The 22972-nt window shown below is 46.8% G+C and overlaps 3 protein-coding genes across 4 annotated transcripts in view; 1 reads left to right on the top strand and 2 right to left on the bottom strand.

The window, feature by feature from the left end:
• The window catches only part of TAF15 (TATA-box binding protein associated factor 15), a 135220-nt gene that overhangs the window by 47604 nt on the left and 64644 nt on the right, over window positions 1-22972 (bottom strand). The window lies entirely within an intron of this gene.
• LOC138162618 (protein Wfdc21-like) overlaps window positions 1-22972 on the bottom strand; it is a 387573-nt gene that overhangs the window by 324649 nt on the left and 39952 nt on the right. The gene's annotated exons all lie outside the window — the stretch shown is intronic.
• The window catches only part of MMP28 (matrix metallopeptidase 28), a 73142-nt gene that overhangs the window by 22604 nt on the left and 27566 nt on the right, over window positions 1-22972 (top strand). For both annotated transcript variants that reach the window (XM_069089947.1, XM_069089948.1), the window contains exons 2-7: window positions 8330-8409; window positions 8612-8799; window positions 14807-15031; window positions 19915-20160; window positions 21546-21695; window positions 22319-22486. In XM_069089947.1, the coding sequence (XP_068946048.1) occupies window positions 8330-8409; window positions 8612-8799; window positions 14807-15031; window positions 19915-20160; window positions 21546-21695; window positions 22319-22486 (1057 nt within the window). The remainder of the gene's footprint in view (window positions 1-8329; window positions 8410-8611; window positions 8800-14806; window positions 15032-19914; window positions 20161-21545; window positions 21696-22318; window positions 22487-22972) is intronic.

Here is a 22972-nt window from a genome sequence, read left to right as displayed (position 1 = left end):
GATAGATAGATAGATAGATAGATAGATAGATAGATAGATAGATAGATGGACGGATGGATGGATGGATGGATGTTGTTTCTCCCCAGAAACTATAGGTTCTTTGAGGGCAAAGATTGTTGATTTTTCTCTTTGTATCCCCAGGGCCCAGCATGGTACCTGGCACTTAGTAGGCAATTTATAGAACAGGGATTTAAGAGTACCATGAAGGGCCAAGCTGTGCTGATTGATAGTAGGATGAAAATTTTATTTCAAAGTAAAGTTGTAGTATCTGCTTGTAATTATTTGTATGTAGAGTACATTTTGCAAAGAAAGAAGGAAAATATTATTACATATATCTCCTTGCCCTTTGACACACCTAGTCCTTCTACTGTTTGTTGATTGACCAGTTCCGACTTTAATTCCACCTCTGACTCTGACTCCTCAACTCTAATGCGAGGACTAACGCCCCAGAAGGTTGAGAGGCCACAAAGTGGACACATATTTGGAGTCAATAGGACCGAAGTTCAAATGCCAAATCTGTTGCTTATTTCCTGCGTGACCTTGGGCTGCTCCTCCCTGGGTCTCATTTTCCAAACCTGTAAAATGAGAGAGTTGTCCTAGATGGTCTCTGGGGCTCTCCCACCTATGGATCTATGATCCTATTATCTCTTGATAATCTAATTTCCCCTCTCCTTCCTTTTGCCCCACCCACAGAGGAGCAGAATTTCTTCTTTCCTGAGAAAATAGGAAGAGCTAACCAACCCTACTCTGGCCAGTTAGCACATATTCAGGAATGGAACCCAGGAATCCTGACTCCAAGGGCTGAGGAGGAAGGGAAGGTTTTCATTCTGCCCTCAGACACTATGACCACCACCAGGGTCACTCAGAGTTGTTGCAACAGGGGAGGTGTCTGCCCATGCCCACCCTGACTGCCCAGCCTTTAGCAAAGTGAATGAGGCATGGTTAGTACATGCCTAGGCCAGACCAGGTTGAGTCACGATGGGGGCATATGCCTCCGATTTCCTCTATATTCACTGAGAGCCTTTGGGGGAAGGATCTCAGAAGAAACAATGGAACCAGGGCAAAGGGTGGGAGAGTAAGCAGTGTCTGAAATGAAAGGATCTAATAAGCTTCCCGAAAGCAGAGAGTGCATTAGATTTCAGTGATAAGAACAATATAATAATACTAGCTAGTATATATAGAATATAAATGATATATTATACTATATTTAATACAATAATACTAGCTAGTATAAATAATGTAATATACTATATATAATATAATAATACTAGCTAATATATATACATATACATATATATATATATATATAAAACTTTAGGAGCAGCAAGGTGGTTGCAGTGGATAGAGCCCTGGGCCTGGAGTCAGGAAGACTCATTTTCCTAAGTCCAAATCTGGTCTCAGACACTTCCTAGCTGTGTGATCCTGGGCAAGTCACTTAACCCTGTTTGCTCATCTGTAAAGTGAACTGGGGAAGGAAATGGTGAACCACTCCAATATCTTTGTCAAGAAATTCTGTGAATTCAAATTTGGCCTCAGACACTGACTAATTGTGTGAACCTGGGCAAGTCATTTAACCCTGTTTGCCTCAGTTTCCTCATCTGTAAAATGAGCTGGAGAAGGAAATGACAAACCATTCCAGTATCTCTGCCAAGAAAATCCCAAATGGGATCATAAAGAGTCAGATGCAATTGAAAAGTAGTAGAGAGGTCAGGAAGGATGTGGCTTGATTAGGCAATTAAAACGTCATTGGTCATTTTGGAGGGGGGGGGGCTCCAGTTTAATGATGAGGTTGGAAGCCAGATTGCACAAGGTTTGTTTAGAATCAGAGGAGAGGAAATTGAGTGTAGATGGCTTTTTCGAGGAGTTCAAAGAGGAAAAGAGGAAAGATGAGAGAGTATGAGACGGGTTGGTGGCACTACATGCTAGTAAGGGTTTTTTAAGGATGTGGGAGACATGAGTATGTTTGTAGAGAGCAGGGAAGAAAACAGGAACCAGAGGGAGACTGAAGAGAGCCTGGAGAGAAAGCGGGAGGGCAGCAGGGACAATCAGCAGACAAGACAGGAGAGGGTAGGATCCCGGGTCGTGTATAGGGGTTGCCCTTCACAAGGAGAAGAGAGATCTCTTTATCAGAGATGGAAGTGAAGGAGATCATGAGGGATGATGTCAGAGTGATGGGAGATGGGGAGAAGAGGGAGCTCTCAATGAATGGCTGTGAAGCAGGAGAGGATAAGGGAGGGGTAGTAGGGAAGACTTAAAAGACAAAGTTTGGAATACTTGCTGTGGTGGGGAGTACAAGAGTTATACTGAGGGTCATTTGGAATTAGATAACATAAACCTCCCAGGCCCATCCATACCACACATACATGCCTTCAGTCTTCCACACAGGCCCCTCCAGGCCCCTGGGCCCTGACAACACTGGTACCAGGCACAGGGATGCCTAGGGAAACAAGGGAGCAGGCGCTAGTGAGCTCCCCCAGGCTCCTTTTCCCTAACTGAGGCTTAAAAGTTCCAGGAACTGGAGCCAGTGTGCCGATAAGGAAGGGAGGAAGGGGAGAGGCAGGGGGAGAAAGAGGAGCAAAGTCTTAGCCCTACCTCTCCTACTAATCATAAGCTTCTCAATCCAATAGGAGAGACTGCCTGTTTCCTTCAGAAAACAAACTGTCCCATTCCACACACACCCAGGGTGTGTGGATGTGGGTCTGGGTGCGTCCTAGAGAGAAAGCCAGGAAAAGGATCAGACACCTATGGAAAGAGGCCAGACATACTGATTCAGATAGATAGAGGGACAGACAAATAAAGCATGTCCTTTATATAATCATGCAGCTCCAAATATACAAATTGGTTGTGCCTCAATAGTAAAATTGTAAGTCAGTCAAACATTTATTTATTCATTTCAGTTATGTCCAAGTCTTTGTGGCTCCATTTGGGGTTTTCTTGGCAAAGATACTGGAGAGGTTTGCCATTTTCTTCTCCAGCTTATTTGACAGATAAGGAAACTGAGGCAAACAGGGTTACATGGGTAATAAGTGTCTGAGGCTGGATTGAACTCACTCTATCCACTGAGCCACCAAGCTGCCCTAAACATTTATTAAGCCCCTATGTGTCAGGCACTATGTTAAGTTCTAGGGATACAAATAGGAAAAAGACAGTCAGTCCCTGCCCTCAAGGAGCTTACAATCTAAGTCAGTTTAAGTAGCATTTCTCCCATAAAAAGAATATCATATTTGATTATTGATAAACTAATCCACAAATGACTATTCAGCTCATAATATATCTGAAATACTGAATATTTGCAATAAAAAAACCCAAAAGAAACAATAGTCTTAAGAGCAGATACTTGAATAGTGCTTAAAGGTTTACAAAATGATCTGTGTTTATTAGTTCCTTTGTTCCTCACAGCTCTGTGAAATGATACGTCTACCTTACAGATGGTGAAACTGAGGCTGAGAGTTTAAGTGATTTGCCCACGGCCACACAGGGAATAAGTGTCAGAGGCGGGGGTTCAAATCCAGGCCTCCCATGAGAACAGCAAAACATAATAAGAAATAGCATTCTATTTGTCTGGGATGCTGGTGCCTGAGGAAAACTTGGTTTATTTAAAGGTGTGTGAAGAGGTGGATGGATATATCTGGGGATTATCTAAAGGGAAAGAGGGGAACTTTCAAGGGCTTGGGAGAGGGGTTTTCATCTGGTACAACTCTGTCAGTTTCCTCATTTGTTAAATGAGCATAACATTAGCACCTACCTCCCGAGGTTGGTTTGAGGATAAAACAAATTATTGTAAAGTACTTTGTAAACCTTCAGGCCCTACATGAAGGGTAACTATCATCCTCTTCTTCTTATTATTTTTTTTAAAGCAATTGGGGTTAAGTAACTTGCTCAAGGTTACACGGCCAAGTGTTTCTGGGTGGATGCTAAGTGTTTGAGCCTGGATCCGATCTCCAGGTCATCCCAACACTAGAGCCGGTATTCTTACTCACTGTGCTACCTGGCCACTCCCTCCTTCTTATTATTACAATCACTAAGGTGTTTATCAGCAATGATTAGGCGTCATTTTTTGGCTCAAATTGGAACAAAGAGAGGGAGAAAGATTGTTTTGAGGTAACTGATTAGCCAGCAGCTAGGTGACCCAGTGGATAAAGGGCTGAGTCCTCTTCCTGATTTCAAATCCAGCCTCAGAAACTTACTAGCTATGTGACCCTGGCAAGTCACTTAACCTTGTTTGCCTCAATTTCCTAATCTGTCAAATGAGCTGGAGAAGGAAATGGCAAACCACTCCAAGTATCTGCCAAGAAAACCACAAATGGGGTCATGACTGAAACAGCAGAACCACAACTGATTAGCAAGAAATGGAGAATTCCAGGTAAGATGGTGACCTGAGAGGTCATAAGAGAAGCCCAGGCCTCCCACATAAACCCCAGCAAATATCTGAAAAGTCCCCCAGAAAGGCCGCTGATGAAGAAAATCAGAAAGACGCCGGAGCGAGTTCCTCCAGAGTTTATGCCAGAAGCCAGCAGAAGGGAGTAAAGGGGTGTCACCAGGGAAGCCAGCAGGAGCACAGGTAAACCATTCCTGGAAGCAGGAGAGGGACCCACCAGGGAAGTCAGGACAAGCTTAGGTTAACATGAACACTGCCAAGGTGAGGCCAGGGCCCGTGCCCAGGAAACCGGAGCAAAGTCAGGCAAGCCAGCTGGAAGCAAGCAGAACTGACAAGGGGAGCTCCTCAGAAACATCCAAAAGCTGGTGAACCACTCCTCCGGGGGACATAAGCCAGCCAGCCACCAATTCTGAGCCCTGGGAACCTGGAATCGAGGAAGCCCCAAATCATCCAAATCTATAGTAATCAGGGACTTAAAAACCAGAATCTGATTGTGATTTGTCAGAACAGAAGCAGGGGCAGAACCAGCCCCCCATAGATTACTATACATGACAGTATAGTAGGGAAGGAGGAAGCCCTGCAGATTTGTTGTTCAGTCTGACTCTTTGAGACCCCATTTGGGGTTTTCTTGGCAAAGGTACTGGAGTGGTTTGCCAATTCTGTCTCCAGCTTATTTTACAGATGAGGAAACTGAGGCAAACAGGGTTAAGTGACTTGTCCAGGTCACACAGTAAATGCCTAAGGCCAGATTTGAACTCAGGAAGATGAGTCAGGAAGACTCACTCTAGACCCAGTGTTCATCTAAACTAGTTGGGAGGATGGGCAGGAGGCCTAAAGCCAGCTCTTTCTCATATCCTACTGGGGCCTGCCAGGGCCACACAGCAAAGGACAAAACTACCTCCTAGCTAGGGATTGTACTAGAAGACGAAGGCTGACAGACACCAGAATCTGAGGTAGACCGCTGGGAGACTAAGAAGCCAGGATTAAGACAGAAGGAGTCTAAAACCAGGTATCAGCAATGGAGATTAGCAATTACAAGTGTCATCCAGACTACAAAGGGGACAGGATCAAACAAGCCCTACCCCACCTATCCAAGAGTGCCTGAGGGAGTTGGCCCAAGCCCCATCTCCCCAGCCCCAACAGTGTAGGCTGGAAATATGAGTAAACAGAGCTAAATACCAAAAACCACATCCAGAAAAAATATTGGAGATTAAGAGAAGCCCCAGAGGTAGACCGAGATGAAGAGTCACCCCACCCAGGGGTGGGGAACCTGTGACCCTAAGGTCACATGTGGCCCTTTGACTGAATCCAAATTCAGAACCTAGAGAACCTAGAGGACTACATGTGGCCTCAAGGCTACAGGTTCCCCACCTCTGCCCCAACAACTAGAATAGAGATGAAGAGAAAAAATTATATCAAAATCAAAAAGCTTCAGAAATAAGTTCCTCCATGAATGTTAAAGCTGCTCAGAAAGAGGACCAGAAGCCAGCAGAGATGAGAGGAGGGAGGCCATCAGGGAAGCCAGCCACAGAGGACTGCCCACCAGAACCACCAGCAGAAAGGAAGTACAAATTGTAGAAAAAACTAGAGTTCAGGAGGAAAAAAGCTCAAAACCCTTTAGACAGAAGACAGAAAACTATACCCAAGAGGTGAATTCCCTGAAAAAACAGAATGGGATCGCACATAAAATGCTCAGTCTGGCATTTAAAGCCCTTAGTAACCTGGTTCCTTCCCACCTTTTGCACCTTTACACCGTACGTTCTATGATTCAGTCATACAGGCTTCTTGCTGTTTCTCAGACACATGCCTCTCATACCTGCAATGCTCTGCCTCCTCACCGCCACCTCCCAGCTTCTCTGGCTTCTTTCAAGACTTAATTCAAATCCCACTTTCTTCAATAGACCTTTTCCAATCTTCCTCTACTAGTACCTTCTTTCTGAGATTTACATTTATTGTGCCATTTTCAGTTGAGTTTTACTCTTTGCGACCGCATCTGGGGTTTTCTTGGCAAAGGTACTGGAGTGGTTTGCCATTTCATTCTCCAGCCCATTTTACAGATGAGGAAACTGAGGCAAACAGGGTTAAGTGACTTGCCCAGGGTCACACAGATAGGAAGTTCCTGAGGTCAGATTTGAACTCATGAAGACGAATCTTCCTGACTCCAGTCCCTGCACTCTATCCACTGTGCCACTTAGCTGCTTTTCACAGTACCAATTCTGCCCATATTAAGACCCAGCTAAAATCCCACATCCTGCAGAAAGCCTTCCCCAACCCCTCTTAATTCCACCCACTGGGTGCCTTCCTTCTGTTAATTATTCCCTACTTATCCTCTATACAGCTTGCTCTGTGTATAGTTGTTTACATGTTATCTCCCCTATTAGATTGTAAGCTCCTTGAGGGAAGGGACTTTTGCCTCTTTTTTGTAATCCCAGCATTTAGCACAGTGCCTGGCACATAGTAGGCCCTTAATAAATGTTTACTGAATTAAATCAAATGAAAACATACATACTGTCATTGTTTACAAGTCGTTAGAATGTGAACTCATTAAATAACAAAAACCGCCATGTTTTCGCCTTTCTTTGTATTCCCAGTGCACTAGGAAGCATTAATGTGTTTGTAGGCAAACTGATGTGTATGGCAGTTAGTCAAATGGGGGGAGTTGGGGACATGGCTGGAGAAAAGAGACTGTAGTCAGTCATGGTGGTTGGGGCTTTCCTGAAATAGTTGGCTGGTTGAAGCAGTAATGCATAGTGGTGGGAGGAGTGGGCAGGGTGAGAGCTTCTCAGGGGCAGTGATTTCCATTTAGGAGTTCCCAAACACCGGGTCTAATGGGGTTCACCCTAAAACATTTTTAACGATGCCTTAAATAATTGCAGAATATTATAAGTAGCATATTAAATTTCCCTGGGAGTTCACAACACTTTTTTTTCCCACCGTTGAAAAGACTTCCCAGAACACACACACACACACACACACACACACACACAGAGTTGGGAACCACAGCACCAGCACATAGCCACTGATGTGGGCAAAATACATTGATTGGATCAGACAGTTCCTTAAGGTGGCCACCCAGTGGTGACACTGGGTCAACACAGCTTGGTGGACCACAGTGAGAGGTGGAAACCTTAAGGCTGATGTGGGAAGGAGTCGGGAGTGAGTAGCTTGCAAAGTGATCATCTATGAAGCATTTGCAAGGTAGAGTATTTCTCATTCTCAGAGTGCCTATGTAAAGATGGTCTGATACGGATATCAAATATGGGCCAACATTAAGTGAATTGGTGGTGGGGAAGGGCCAAATGCAGACAGTAATTGGGAGATGGAGTTATTGGTAAGAGAGGGAAAAAGCCTTCCTGGAACAAAGGTTTGGTTTTTCTTTTCTTTTCTTTGGTTTCTTTCAATTGGCAGGGGAAGATGAAAAGGAAATATTTATATATATATATACATATATATGTATATGTATATGAAAAGGAAATATATCTTTTAATTGAAAATAAAAGTTTTTTTTTTTTACCCCTAAATCTTCTGGAAAGAGGTGAAGTTTCTGGAACAATTTGAGTGAATCACAGGAAAGAAATAGATGTAAGAGCCTGGATGAGAAGTCAATGAGAGCTCAAGACAGAAAGGATGGCCTCAAAGTGTAGATTGAAGCGTATGTTTATTTGGATGTAGCTAATGTGGGAATTTGTTTTCCTTGACTGTACTTGTTTGTAAGTTTGTTTTTCTTGTTTAATGGTAGGGAAAGGGGAGGCAGAAGGCAGAGAATTCAGAATTGAAAATAGAATTTTAAAAAGGAAGTGGGTGTGAGGGGTTAAAAGCTCCATTACAGGACTACGAACAACTTAGAAAATTATGAATTCTGCAGCCTTGTGTCTTTATGCTTCTGGTTTCCAAGGGTGGGAGAGCAGTAACTCACTTTCCTTTGTCTTCCTGGCCTCCTGCCCTTCCCAGTTGTTCTTGGAGAAGTATGGATACCTCCATGAGCGCACCTCGGAAGCTTCCAGCTCCCCACAGCTTACAGATGCCATAAGGTAAGATCTGGTTGGCCCAGGGCAGGGGTAGGAGATTGGAAGATTGTTGAGGAGGAGTGGGGGACCCTGAAAGTTAGCCTCTCCCCATCCTCAGACTTGTCCAGCACGGTCCCAGGAAGTGAGACCATGGATGTTGCTCTCTCCCCCTATCCCTGGCCTATTGCCCTCTTCCCTGCTCTACTGTTTTAATTATTCCCTCTAGGGAGTTCCAGTGGGTGTCCCACCTGCCAGTCAGTGGGCAACTGGACACTGCCACAATGCGCCAAATGGCCCTGCCACGGTGTGGGGTAGATGACACGGAGAGCCATTCAGCCTGGACAGAGAGGCTCAATTCTGTATTCACTGGACACAGAGCAAAGACGAGGCTCAAGAAACGCTTTGTGCAGCAAAGTGAGTCCTCTTCCTCCTTTCTTCCCCTCCCCTCCATTGCCCTGCTGCTCTCACAGCCCTTCAGGATCTCCAAAGGGATTGGGTCTCTCCCTTACCCCTCAAGAAGGCACACCCAACCCACTATGGAGCAGTATCTCTCTGACGAGTCAGAACCAGGGACCAGCCTGCTGTGAGGAGAGAAGCTGAGGGCTCTGGCTCCCAGCCTTCTCTCCCCATCCCACCCCCACCTTGAATGCAGCAGGGGACAGACAGCAGGAGGAAAAGCTGAGGACCACCCACCTACATCATGGATTCTGCCTGGGGAACTCAGCCCATTGCCTCTTCAGCTGTCCCCCAGTTCCCACACACAGTCTTCAAAGTCCAAGGCTGGACTCCACCCTCAATCCCTCCCTGCCGGGCTGTCACACAGAGAGGAGGGACTATGTGCTGGTGAAAATAGTACTAGATTTAGGGTCAGAGAAACTGGGTCAAATCCTGGCTCAGACACCTACTTACCCATGTGACCTTAGACACCTAGGTGAGCTTAAGTTCCCTCATTTGTGAAATGAAGGGCTTGGACCAGAGACTAAATGATCTCTAAGGTTCTTCTCAAGCCTAAATTACATATGATACGATATGATCTGGCAGCACCGCACAGCTATCCCTTCCACAAGGCAACTTTCCTTGTCGTGTTTTGGAAATATCATGGGTCGACATAAGAAATTAAATGGGAGTTTTGCAGAAACCACAAACGATACTCAAAGACCATCAACAACACAGAGCCTATGGCCGAACCAAAGTTTCCATTGTGAACACCCCATAAAAGAAAAAGAAACAATTCAGACTTCTTTGATACGAAGGGAGTTCCAAAACATTTTACTGGGATTTCCAGATTGCTGAGCGTCCTAGCCTGGGTGATGTGGAAGGGATAACTATACAGTGAAAAGAATATTCTATTTAAGAGTCAGAAAAAACGGGTTCAAATCCTGGTTTGGGCACTCAGCTTACTTAAGTCTGCCTACCTCTGCCAAGCCTCTGGGCCAAGTCTCCATGTATATAAAACGAGAACGTTAACTCAGTGCCTTCTAAGGTTGGTCCATCTCTGTGAGATGTGACATGTGGTGAGCATTTCCTCCGGACTCCTAAATCCAGGAGTCAAGGGGTGAGAAATGGAATTGTTAGGATCAGAGAGTGAGGAGACTCCTGGATTCTAGCCCAGCCTGGCCCTTCACTTGTTATTTGAGATTTGGCCTGCTGAATTTCCCTCCAGGACCAGGTTTCCTGCGTACAAAGAATGCTGGAAGTGTATGGTTTACTCTTTGCTCACCCGAGCGCCCATTTCTTGGCTGAGGGCATGTTCTCTGGTTGTCCCTCATGCCCGGAATGCTCTCCCTCCTCATCTCTGCCTTCTGGCCTCCCTGGCTTCCTTTTAGGTCCCACCTTCTACAGGCAGCCTTTCCCAAGCCCTCTTTATTCAAGAGCCTGTCTTCTGGTGATGCTTTCCAAATTATCCTGTATAATAATAGCATGCTTGTAGATTGCCCCCCACACCCACCACATCAGACTGAGCTCCTTGAAAGCAGGGACCATCTTCTGTCTTTCTTTGCATCCTCAGCCCTCAGCATGGTGCCGGGCACATAGTAGGTGTTTAATAAACGCTTATTGATTGACCATTCTTCTGGAGGTAAGTGGGAGAAAGTTGGAGTCTGGAAGGAGCTTGGAGAGCCTTTGTGGGTCTAGAGGAGAAGGGAAAGATTGCCAAGCTGACATCTGCCTGCTGCTCTGTCCTGGGGAGGGGGGAAGGGTGCTGAGGGCAGTAAGGGAAGCTGAATGGGTGAGGGAGGATGCCACCTGGCCCTGCAGGGATGTCCTCCACCCAGTGTAACTATGGTGATCAATCTAGTCCTGCCTTCTCCCCACAGCCCCAGGTCAGGAATTTGTAAACTCCTAACTCACTAGGCTGGTCTAAAGAAAACAAGCCTGGGCCAGAGGGCCAAGCACTCTTCCGCACTCACCTAAGTTCCTTCCTTCTCTCCTGGGCTCTCCCTCCCCCCCAGGAAAGACCTTTCATTTTCTTCTTCCTTCTCTCCCACTCCTCCACACCAGCACGCACAAAGATCGCCGTGAAGCTTCCTCCCTGGATCTGGCTCTGGGACAGCTGTAATCCCCAGGGCCTGCCTCAGTAAGAGAGGAGAAGTTACCTAGCCAGCTGCTACCCCCTGAGTGGGGTGAGGGGTCCTCCGAGAAACTGCTTGGAGAGTCCTGTCTCCTCCAAGAGGAAGGGCTGGGAGAAGCCTGATACTGTGCTCCCAGACAATCTTTCCCCGCTTTACCCCCAACACGATACAAATGTCTGTTTTCTTTTCCTCCCCCATACAAACACAGTCTAGAGCCTGCCTCCAATTCCCCTCCTTCCCTCCCAGTTCATCGGGTGATCTTTCCATCACCGTCCCTGGGGGGTTGTTCTCCTGGGCAGTCTAGGGCCCTATGCCAAACCAAACACACCAGAGAAGGAGCCTTATTTTCAATGGCATGAAGTATGGCAGGACTGACAAATGAGATTCTCTCCATCTCCCAGCCGTGCCCCTTTTGCCCCCACCCCTCCTCCGCCTCTGATCCTCTCACATTGAACCTGTCTGGAGAACCAAGCCCTCTGCCCTCTCTCTCCCTGTTCCCACACACAGTTTCCAAATCTTTCTCCCTGCTCCCCCTAGGCAACCACAGCCAAAGGAGGGAGCCAAGAACGCTTCGTTTGATAGATGCTACTAGCCTCAAGATTCATGTTTCTATGTTGTATTTCTATTTTATTTCCTCAGATTTATAAGCCACCTCAACCTGCAATGTTATACTTCATTCTGTTTCCCAACTTCCCCTCCCTCCCCCTTCCCCAAAGCACCCCCTCTACCCAGGTGGCAGTGGACCATGCGTCCCACACCTAGGAGGATGAGGGGAAATAGAAAGATGGAAACTCCTTTGGTGTCAGGAACCACAGTGGCCTCTACCGGTGGGTAATCAGAGCAGCTGATACTTAAACAGAACTAGACCAGAGCTTCTGAACCTGGGACCCGTGGACCATACATTTTGGGAAGTCCCTGAAATTAGATGGGAAAAAATGTCTCTATTTTCACTAAACTTTAATTGAAATTGAGCATTTCCTACAAATGATGAATGTAAACAACAAACCCCAGTAAGTCATCAGATAGTTTCATATCACGTGACTGTTGTGGATATCTTGAAATATCGGTTCTGTTCATCACTACTTTAAAATCTGGGCCACTGGGTGGCGCCATAATGGATAGATCAAAGCGTCTGGAGTCAAGAAGCATTGAGTTCAAATTTAGCCTCAGACACCGACTAGCTATATGACCCTGGGCAAGTCACATAACCTGTTTGCCTCAGTTTCCTCATCTGTAAAATTAGCTGGGGAAGGAAATGGTAGACACTCCAGTCTCTTTGCCAAGAAAATCTCCAAAATGGTGTCAGAGTCAGATTTGACTGAAATTACTGCAAGCTAGATGCAAGTAATTGCAATTTTCCTGTCTATGCATTGCATTTCAATATTACTGATTTCCTTTGTAACCCTATATGTTTTATTTCATTCATTTAAATACCTTATTATGAGAAGGGGTCCATAAGCTTCACCAGAATGCTAGAGAATCCCTGAACTACATATGTGATTTCATTTGAGCCTCCCAACAGCCTTGTGAAGTAGGTACTTAGGCATTTTTATCCCCATTTTATAGAAGAAGAAACTGTGGTTCGGGGAGGTCAAATAACAGCTGATGGTGATTAAAAGCTAAATTTGAATTCATGACTTCCTGACTCTAAGTTCAGCATTATTTCCAGTGTGCAAAGCTGCTTCCCCACTGGTTTGCCCCGCTTGTCTGGTTTTCAGACCTGTGAGCAACATCCATAGTGTAGCTGGGGAAGCAGAGGGGCAAGTGTTCCCAGTGCACTGGGGCTTGGATGGGAAATGGCCTTCAGACTGAGCCTCTGCCTCTCTGGCTAACACTTATCTGTCCTCTCTCACAGAAACACCACTGCCCCCACAGCTCTGAGCTGCATGGCCTAGAAAGAATTGTCACATAGAAACACTGGGGCTATTCATTCTAGTTGTGTAAGCCTTGCATTGTGGAGAGACTGGGAGCCAAGTTTCAATCATGGTGCTGTTCTAACTGGCTAGCCTTGAGCCAGCCTTTTTGATTCTCGGGGCCTCAGTTTCCTATTTGTAAAATGTAAATGGCCTCTGAGGTTCCTCAGTGCCCCCCAGTGCTAAATCCTATAGAATTCTGACTTGGCCAATGGAAAGTGAGAGAAGGGATAAAGAAGATGTCTGGGAAGGCATCTGGAAGAAAAAGCAAAGGCCAAAACCACCCAGTCAGCAGCTTCTGGGTCTGAGAGGGCGATTTACCCTCTCTAAAATTGGAATTGTAATTCCTAGCAGGGAGGACAGTGGCCTAGGAGTCAGGAACACCTAAGTCTGAATCCTGTCACATACTTGCTATGTGACCTTGGCCAAGTCACTTAACCTCTGCCTCAGTTTCCTTATCTGTAAAATTAAGAGGTTGGATTTGATGGCTTTTACGGCCCCTTTCAGATCTAGAACTATGATCCTATGAAAGAAATTACTTAAACTAACTAGAGATGAAAAAATCCTTCCAGGCTGAAGCAAGTGACAGAAAACTACTTTTTTCTTCCTTCCCTCTCTCTTTTTTTCTTTCTTCTTTCCTTTCTTTCCTTCTTTCTCTCGTCCTTCCTTCCTTCTTTCCTTCCTTTCCTCCCTCCCTCCCTCCTTCCTTCCTTCCTTCTTCAGAGATCCCAGGCTTCCCAGATGAATCTCACAGAAACATAGAGGGTGGGGTGAGGTGAGGGGGCTGAGAACAAGTAGGAAGAAATGACAATGAGCTTTTCTTGTGGCTCCCAGGGCAGCCACAGGCCAGGGAGCCTGTAAATGGCAGGAGAGGGGTGGTGGGAGCAGAGGACACAGAGGAAGCAGCTGGTGATCTACAGCTGTGTGTTTTCTACTCCTGAACACACCCCTACCTAGCACTTTGAAAGGATGGGCTGGAGCAGGGGGTCTCAGCTGGAAAGGAACATAGATAAAGAATGAAAACCACTTTAAGCTCCACATGGTCAATCCCAGGTAGGGATGGGAGAGGGGACAAGATGGGGTCAGATGGTTAGGCCTCAACCCCTTGGAGTTAACAATATGTTAACAATATGTGGGCCTGTCCTAGCATCAGCCTAGGAGGTCCCTGAGGGGAGGAGCCCCATCTCCTATATGTTAAGAGAATAGACTGTCATTTAAAAAATATTGCCACCCTTTGATTTTAAATCTTGGTTACTCCCTACCCCTTAAATTAAAAGCTCTTAGAAAAACAGTCCATCAAGAAGAACCAGTGCAGTGACCAGCCTGGCTAAGTACGCACACTCTCCCCTGTAGCTCCTCACCTCTCTGCCAGGAGGAGGGAGGAACGCTTCAGGTGCTGTTCTCGGGGGCAAGTACTGATTTTTCTTGTGATTCAGCATTCCAAACCAGATTTTGCAAATCTGCAACTTGGAATCTGAGGTCCAGAAAAGAAGGGAGCAGCTGTTGGGAATGGAGCAAGCATTGATTAATTACCTACTGTATACCCAGCACTAGGATAAGTGCTTTACAGCTATCTCATTTAATCTTCACAGCGGCCCAGGGAAGTAGATACTATTATCATCCCCATTTTGCAGAGAGGAAACTGAGGCAGGCAGTGTTTAAGTGACTTGTGCAGGGCTGAACAGCTAGCAAGTATTTGAGGCAGGATTTGAACTCGGGGCTTTCTGAATCCAGCACTCTTATGCACTGAGACACCTAGCTGCCCCAAGTCAGGCAGGTAGTAGGTGGCAGGGCTGGGGTCTCTTGGCTCACCCAGGTCAGTGTTCCTTCCATTCTGTCAAGGCTCCTCTGCCCAGCCCCTAGGACAGGGCCACGTGTACCAGAGAATTCAATGCATAACCAGTCTAATGTCCAATTTTCTGGCTCTTTCTCCAGCAGGAGGCAAATGGTACAAGCGCCATCTTTCCTACCGCCTGGTAAACTGGCCCGAGTACCTGCCAGAGCCAGCAGTGCGCCGGGCCGTGCACGCAGCCTTCCAGGTGTGGAGCAATGTGTCCTCCTTGGAGTTCTGGGAAGCACCCGCATCAGGCCCCGCCGACATCCGCCTCACCTTCTTTCAGGGTGATCACAATGATGGGCTCAGCAACGCTTTTGATGGGCCAGGTGCTGACTCCTTCCTCCTCCCTGTAAGCCTCTCTCTTTAACTCCTTCCCCTGGAAAATCCCCCCATTCCCCTCCCTTAGCCTTAGAGGAAAGGTGGGTGAGGGTCTCTGGCTAAGATCAGCAGGGGGAAAAGGAGGACGTAGCTGCACCAGAGAAGTGCCCGAATGCATGTACAACACACATCACATGTACATATATGTATGCGTATATACATATGTATAGTCACATGTACACATGTGTGTATATGCACACATTTGGGTGTAAATCTCCAGCCTGGGGAGCCTTCCAACACTTCCTACTTCCTCCCATTAGGTGGAACTGTCCCTTGCCCTCTTCCAAGAATGAATGAGATCCACAAAGCTGGGCCTCAGAAGGCTGGGCCATTTCCTTTTAGCTTAGGAAAAAGCCAGTAGGGCAGATTCCTAGTGGCCTCCCTCCCCACATTGTCAATGAGGGATGTGGCCACCCTTCCAGGAGGAAGATTCTCTGCCCCCCAACATTGTTGTTAATGTACAGTCCCTTCAGTTTGACCCCTCACTCAGGGCTGGTTCTTCCTGTTATCGTGCCTGAGTTTTTCCTGATACACATTTAGCTTTTCCCCTATTGTTCTGTCCTTTGTAGAGATGGAGAACAGCAGAATCCCTTTCTTCCCAAAATCATCTGTCAGAGCCTTGGAGATGGTGGTCCTTTCTCCCTTACCCTCAAGGGAAGGAAGGCCAGTCTGGGCTTCATTCTCTCCCCATCCCACGCCTTCCCCTAAATAATGACAACTGGCTCTTTACTATTATACCTTCAGGTCTACAAACCACTGGACATACATTATTTCCTTTGAACCTCAAACAGTCTGTAAGTGTGGTGGGTAGAATGAGACCTGTTTTTGCAGATTCAGGGCCATTCATTGACCTGGCCAGTTAGTGAGCATCAGAGGCAAGGTTCAAACTTCCGTCTTCCTGATTCCAAGAAAAGCCCCTTCCCTTCCCCTAGGGCTTTCTCTTCTCTGTCCTCTTGGGGGGAGGGTTTCAGCCCCATACACACTCCTTGGCCTCCTGCATCGCCTCATGAGGCTCCTTGTCTTGCCCATAAGATCTGCCCTTTCTCATTTTGGGCCATGAGACTGTGACGCAAGTCAAGATTGGGGAAAGTCTAGAGCATTCTCCCCACCATGGCCGCCAAATGAACTTCCTGTACATTCATCTGTGCGCATATTGTTTCCCTGAAATGAATATATATATGCCCTCCATGAGGACAGGGACTCTCATTTTTTTGTCTTCAAATCTCCAGCACCTAGCACATGCCTGGCATGCAGTAGGTGCTTAATAAATGCTTTTTGATCAATGAGAACTGAACAAACCTAGGGATTCTAAGTGGCAGAGGTGAGGAAGGAGTGAGTGAATGCCAGGCAGGGCAAGGCGGGAGGCACAAAGAGAAGGAGGGCAGCCAGGAAACAGTAAAAATCGGCCACTTTGGCTGGACTAGAGGGGATAATGGCCTAGATCTGGGTGGGGCCACGGGAGTGGAGAGAAGAGGATGGATGTGATAGGGTTCATGGAGAGTCTTCCCATCTCCATGAAGGACAGAGGGAGGAAGAGAGGGAGGGAGGGAGGGAGGGAGGAAGGGAGGGAGGGAAGAAAGAAAAAAGGGAGGAAGGAAGGAAAGGAGGGGGGGAAGAAAGAAAGAAGGGAGGAAGGAAGGGAAGGAGGGAGGTAGAGAGGGAGGGGGAGGAAGGAAGAAAGGGAGGAAGAGAGGAAGGAAGGGAGGAAGAGAGGGAGGGAGGGAGAGAGAGGGAGGAAGGGAAGGGAGGGAGAGAGAGGGAGGAAGAAAAGGAGGGAGGGAGGAAGGAAGGGAGGGGAGGAAGGAAGGAAGGGAGGGGAGGAAGGAAGGAAGGAAGGGAGGGAGGAGGCAGGGAGGGAGATATTATTTAAGAGCCTACTGTGTGCCAAGCCCTGTGCTAAGCACTTTGTAAATATTATCTCATTTGATCCTCACAACAGCCCTGAGAAGCAGGTGCTATTATTACCCCCATTTTGCAGTTGAGGAAACTGAGATAAAGAGAGGTTGTGTGACTCACCCAGGGTCACACAGCTCAGAATTGTCAGGTCTTCCTGAATCCTGAACCTCTTGGTTGCCTTCAGAAAGGCTCTAAGTCACCTAGCCAAGGTCAGAAATTATAAATTGCAGGGCCAGGATTCAAACCTAGATTTCTGTAATGTAATGCCAAAAGAAAGGCAACTTCCCAGGTTCAAAATACCAGCATAGGTGCTCTCCATTTTATTCAGTAACAAACCCAGAACAGAGAAGATCAAAACATGACATCATTCAAAATACAGCATTTACTAAGTGTGATTAAATAATCTCCAAGTACTATGCCACCCCAGGATCTTCCAATCATTCAATCAATTACAAAGTCCCTGTTCTAAATACTACTCCACCCCTAGGCTATACCTTAATTAAGTCCACCACAAAACCCCTCTTCTCAAATGGAGATTAGTTTCCAAACATAGGTAAAGTACCTTCATTTGTCAATCACAGAGCACAATAAGGTCAAAAGTTCCCCACCCCTGGATCACAATTGAATCTACCCCAGAGTTACATCAAGTTTAAACACAGCACTTAATACCCAAATGGAGGTCTTTTCTTCATCTTGACATGAGGCAAGTTCTCAGCAATCTTAGTTCCTGGGGAGACAAGGCTTAGCAAGGCCATAAGATACATTGCCAGTCCCTTCATGAATTTATCCTCTGTCTGTAGAACAGTCCTAGAACCCCTGAACACATTAGCAAAGCCCTCTCCCAGGATTTCTGTAAACATACAAGAAAATCCTTCTTCAGGGCTTCTGAACTAACAGAAAGGCTCCCAGACCCCTGCAACAACAGCACTGTCCTTCACCAGTGGACAGTATTCACTCTGTCTGCAGGACAGTCTCCAGACCCCTGCAACAACAGTACTGTCCCTCACCAGTGGACAGTATTCACTCTCTGTCTGCAGGACAGTCGCAGGGCTTCTTAGCGAACAGCCAGGTTCCAGGACTTCTTCAACAAAAGGACTGTCTTTCACCAGTGGACAAATCTGGCAAAACAACATCAAAACAGACAGACAAAGTACCAGCAAAACAGCCATGTCTCCTCAGTCCTTGGCAGCTCAGGGGGGCAGGTCTCAAAAGTCCAGGGCAATTCAAAGCGGCCTCCAGCAATTCTCTTAGTCTCTCTCTCCCCACGAGGTGCTGCTACCAAAAAGATCTTCCGCCTCTCTCTTGTCTCTCCAAATCTACATCACCAGCTCCTCCCAGTTCAGGACTTTCTTTTCACATCAACAAGCCCATCCCACAGGTGGGATTAACAAGCTCTGGGTTTTAACACAATCAATTTGAAAACCAAGCCAATACAGGGGAATCTTTAATTGCCATTACTATCACAATTTCCTGACTTTTCATTGCACTCACTGGTTTCTGTTATTATCTGTGTGATGTTGGACAAGTCACTGGACCTTTGCTAGCAAAACCCTACAGTTTGCCAATCTCTAAAATGGGGGCTGGGGACAGCTAAGTGGTACAGTAGATAGAACGCCAGGCCTGAAGTCAGCAAAGCCTGAGTTCACATCTTGCCTTAGACACTGTGTACCCTGGGTAAGTTCCTTACCCTGTTTGCCTCAGTTTCCTCATCCATAAAATGAGCTGGACAAGGAAATGGCAAACCCACTCCAGCGTCTTTGCCAAGAAAACCCCAAATGGGGTCACAAGAGCTGGACATGACTGAAATGAACAACAACAAAATGGAATTAGAACATCCTTCCTTGATACCTCGGGGTGTGAAGGAGACTTTGAAAGCTTGTGGAGTGTCATCTAACTGAGGGTGAAGGACTAAGCGCTCCTAGGCACTTTACAACCATTGTGTTCCCCTGAGGACTCTGCTCACCAGAGCAAGGGAGGGGATGGGTTTCTGGTTCGATGACTTCATTGCTCCCCAGAATTCCCAGAGGAAGGAATTCCCTCTACCAATGCAGGTCAGCTCCTTCTTTGCAATTTAGTCTCAGAAAGTGTCTTGAGGTTAAGTGACTTTCCCAGGGTCACACAGCCAGTATGTGTGAGAGGCAAGATGAACCAGGTCAGTTTTTAACCCACTCCCTCCCGTGTCTTCTCATGTTGGGAATTATACTTAATAAATTGGAAAATTTCCATCCCAGGCCAGCATCACCAGTCCTCTCCTAGGGCCACCTCCCCCCATTATCAATTCATTCAGAGTTAAAATATGATTCAAAGTAAAATTCTTTTAAAATCTGGAGGTGGGAAAGCAAAGTAGAGATCATTTGTCTGTGATCCACATCTTTGCTTTCCCTCCACGCCCACAGAGAAGTGTGTTGGCTTATTACATACACACCCCTTCCTGTTTTCCTCCGTGGTTTGGTTAGTTTTCCTTTCCCAGTCTAATAGAGTGGAAATTACAAAAAATCCTGAATTTCCTTCCAACCCACATCTTCCATTGCTACAAATCTCTGACCCTCCCCTCCCTTCCACCTAGTAACATGGAGGACATGGCTATCGAGTCCCAACTCTGCCCATGTATTATTTGTGTGACATTGACCAAGCTGCTTCATCTCTCCAGGCCTCAGTTTCCCACTTTGTAATGAAGGAGTATTAGATGATTTCGGAAGTCAGCAGAGTATAGTAGAAGGAGTGTTAGATTTTGAGTAAGAAAACCTACATTTGACTGCTCCCTCCTCCACTAAGTTCTGGTGTGACCTTGGGCAGTCACTCAGTTTCCTCAACTGTCAAATGAAGGCACTCTTCCCTGATAAATTGAAGCCCTATGATCCCACCCTGCCCTGCTCACCCCTGCCCATCTCCTACAAGGACTTGTTACTGATCTGATGCCTTTGGGTATCTGCAGGAGGTGCCCTGGCCCACGCCTTCCTCCCTCGTCGCGGGGAGGCACACTTCGATCAGGATGAGCGTTGGTCCTTCAAAAGTCGAAGGGGTCGAAATCTATTCGTGGTGCTGGCCCATGAGATTGGCCACACGCTGGGGCTAGGCCACTCCCCTGCTCCTCGGGCTCTCATGGCACCCTATTACAAGAGGCTAGGACGGGACTCTGTGCTGAACTGGGATGATGTCCTGGCCATCCAAAATCTATATGGTGAGCATCCCTCATCTAAGGCCCTCCCATCCTCCTTGCCCCTACCTCCAACCTCAAGCAGTGGTTTCCAAACTCTGGGTACCAACATGTCCATTCCATGACACTTAGTTCCCTGGCTCCCAATTCCAATCTCCTCTCTCCATCTCTTTCAACCCCATGACACTCAATACTCCAATCTCAGACTCCCAATCCTTTCCACCCGAATCTCTGGTCCCCAATTCTTTCCATCCCATAGCACTCATATCCTTGAATCCTTGGCTTCTAGCCCCTCCTCACACACCACCCCAACAAAACCCTGGACCCAAGCTTTTTTCCGCTGTTCCCACTCAGCATTCTAAACTTTCACCTCCATTCCCTCCCACCCCTGACCCTTAGCATCTCCCACAACATGACCTCCAGGCCTCTAAATCTATTCTTGCCATAATATTAAACTTCTTGGTCCCCAGAGATTGCAACTATCTGACCCCAAGCTTCTTACCCACAGACTCCCTGATTCTCAGTCATCTTCAACAACTTCCAATCTCTCCCTTTAGGTTGTTATGACTTCCATAGCTTACTGGCATGGTACATAGGGAGTCAGTTGCTTTCCAAAGTTATCCAGGCCCATTTGCAAGATGCAAAGCTACTGAGCAGATTTTGGGTTCAAGCTAATGCTTCTCCCTCTGGTGGCCCCATTGCCTCTTGTGGTCTCACTTGTCTGGGATTCATCTCAATCTGGTTGGTGCTTTCTGTCAGCAGCCATGAGGGATGGGGAGTCCTGTCCCAGCTCCCCTTGATTCTACCTCTGATCTCTAAAAAGGCCTCTCTGTTCCTCCCTGACCCAACCACATCCTATCCTCGGTAGCCGGTTTCAAAGAGAATTGAATTTGGGGTCAGGGAGCATGGGTTCAAATCCTGGTTCTGCCTTTTCCTACCTGTGTTACCTTCGACAAGTCAGTCATTTCACCTCCTCTGTAAAATAAGGAGGTGGGACTTCAAAGGTCCTTTCCAGCTCTAAATCTATAATCTGTGGTCCTGATATATGGGATCTCCCCAAAGGACAAGAAATTGGGCTTCTTGGGTTTTCCAATGTCATTTTGATTTAAACCATAGATTTAAGGCTAGAAGGAGCCTTAGAGCTCATCTCCTCTGACCCCTTCATTTTACAGGGCAAATTGAGGATTACTGAGATTAAGTGACTTGTCCAGAGTCACTGAGTTGGAAAAGTCAGAATTCAAACCCGTTTTCTTGACTTTATGTACTACTTCTGTAACTGACTCATCAAATCCAGGAGCAATAATGGCCTTGTCCTATTCTCCTTCCTCTTACTGCTCCCATTAGACAGTGAATCCCGCCTGGCATAACCAGAGCTTCAGCCTTAGCCTTTCTTCTCTCTACCTCCGTAGGACAGCCCCTGGGGGGCTCAGTGGCTGAGCAGCTCCCTGGGAAACTCTTCACCAATTTTGAGGACTGGGACTCCCAAAGGCCCTGGGACAGGAAATCTGGAGCTAGAGGACCCTATTACTGCCACTCTTTTTTTGACACTATTACAGCAGGTAAGGTGACACTTTTCTCTGCCCTTACATCCTCAAGCATCCCAAGGAGCCCTCTCCCCCACATTCCATCCTGGTAATGGAGCAAGGGCCTTAGATTTAATAATCAGGAGCCCTGAGTTCAAGTTCCCGCTCTGCCTGTGTGACCTTGGGCAAGTGTCTTAACCTCTCTGAGCCTCATTTTCTTATCTGTAAAAGGGAAGGTTGGACTAGCTAACCTCTGAGGTCCCTTCCAATTGTAACGCTATGACCCTTTAATCTTTCCTATACTATTCTTTGGCTCTGATCCTAAGCTCTCAAGGCTCAAATTCATCCCAGCCTTCCCTGCCCAACCCTTCTACCAAATGGCTAGGGGTCCCCAGGACTTGGGTCTTGGGAAGGTGATTACCTTCTACTACCTGGGTTTGGTAATTTGACCCCACCTGCTTGAATGATTCAGAAGCACACAGAAATGATGCTCCTGTCATGCAACCACCCCCTGGGACTTTGTTTTCTCTTGGTCTCTGTGTAAGGCAGTAATGATGGATCCTGACCACAGCACCTTCAAGGGCTGGGGGTGGGGAGGACAAAGGAAACAAGGGCCCAAGTAACCTTTTCCCCCATCTTTTTTTTGGGTGGTGTTGCAGACAAGGATCATCGAGTCTACATCTTTAAAGGAAACAGTTTCTGGGAGGTAGGGGCTGATGGCAATGCTTCCGAACCCCAACTCCTGCAGGAGAAATGGGCTGGTCTGCCCCCCCACATTGAGGCGGCTGCTGTGTCCCAGGACGATGGAGACTTCTACTTCTTCAAAGGTATAAACTGGAGGGGGGAGAGGGAGGGAAGGAGGATAAGGGGCCAGGAACTCCCATCTCCTACCTCCTCAAGGCTTCCAAGTGGGTCTGAGCTCCCTGGAGACATGGAGCAGTAAGAAGAGAACTCTAGAGGGAGAGACTTGGTACTGATGTAGGAGCTTTCTCTGATGCTCACTGCCTGTGTGACCTTGGGCAAGTCACATCATTAGCTTCTTCTATAAAGTAAGAAATTAGATTAAATGGTAGTGCAGTGAATAGAGCACTGGCCCTGGAATCAGGAGGACCTGAGTTCAAATCCGGCCTCAGACATTTAACACAAAAACCAACCGTGTGACCTTAGGCAAGTCACTTAACCCCAATTGCCCTCTAAAAAGCAAAAAAACAAAAAAAGAAGAAATTGGACTAAATGGCTTCTGAGACCCCTTCCAGCTTTAGAACTATGATCTGACTCTGTGTGTGTGTGTGTGTGTGTGTGTGTGTGTGTGT

Source organism: Petaurus breviceps, unplaced genomic scaffold (genome assembly GCF_028583685.1).
Source record: "Petaurus breviceps papuanus isolate PSGF00001 unplaced genomic scaffold, PetGlider_PUasm1.0 186, whole genome shotgun sequence".
Lineage (NCBI taxonomy): Eukaryota > Metazoa > Chordata > Mammalia > Diprotodontia > Petauridae > Petaurus > Petaurus breviceps.
Note: the sequence above shows the minus strand (reverse complement) of the source record. Positions and strands in the feature narration are given on the sequence as shown.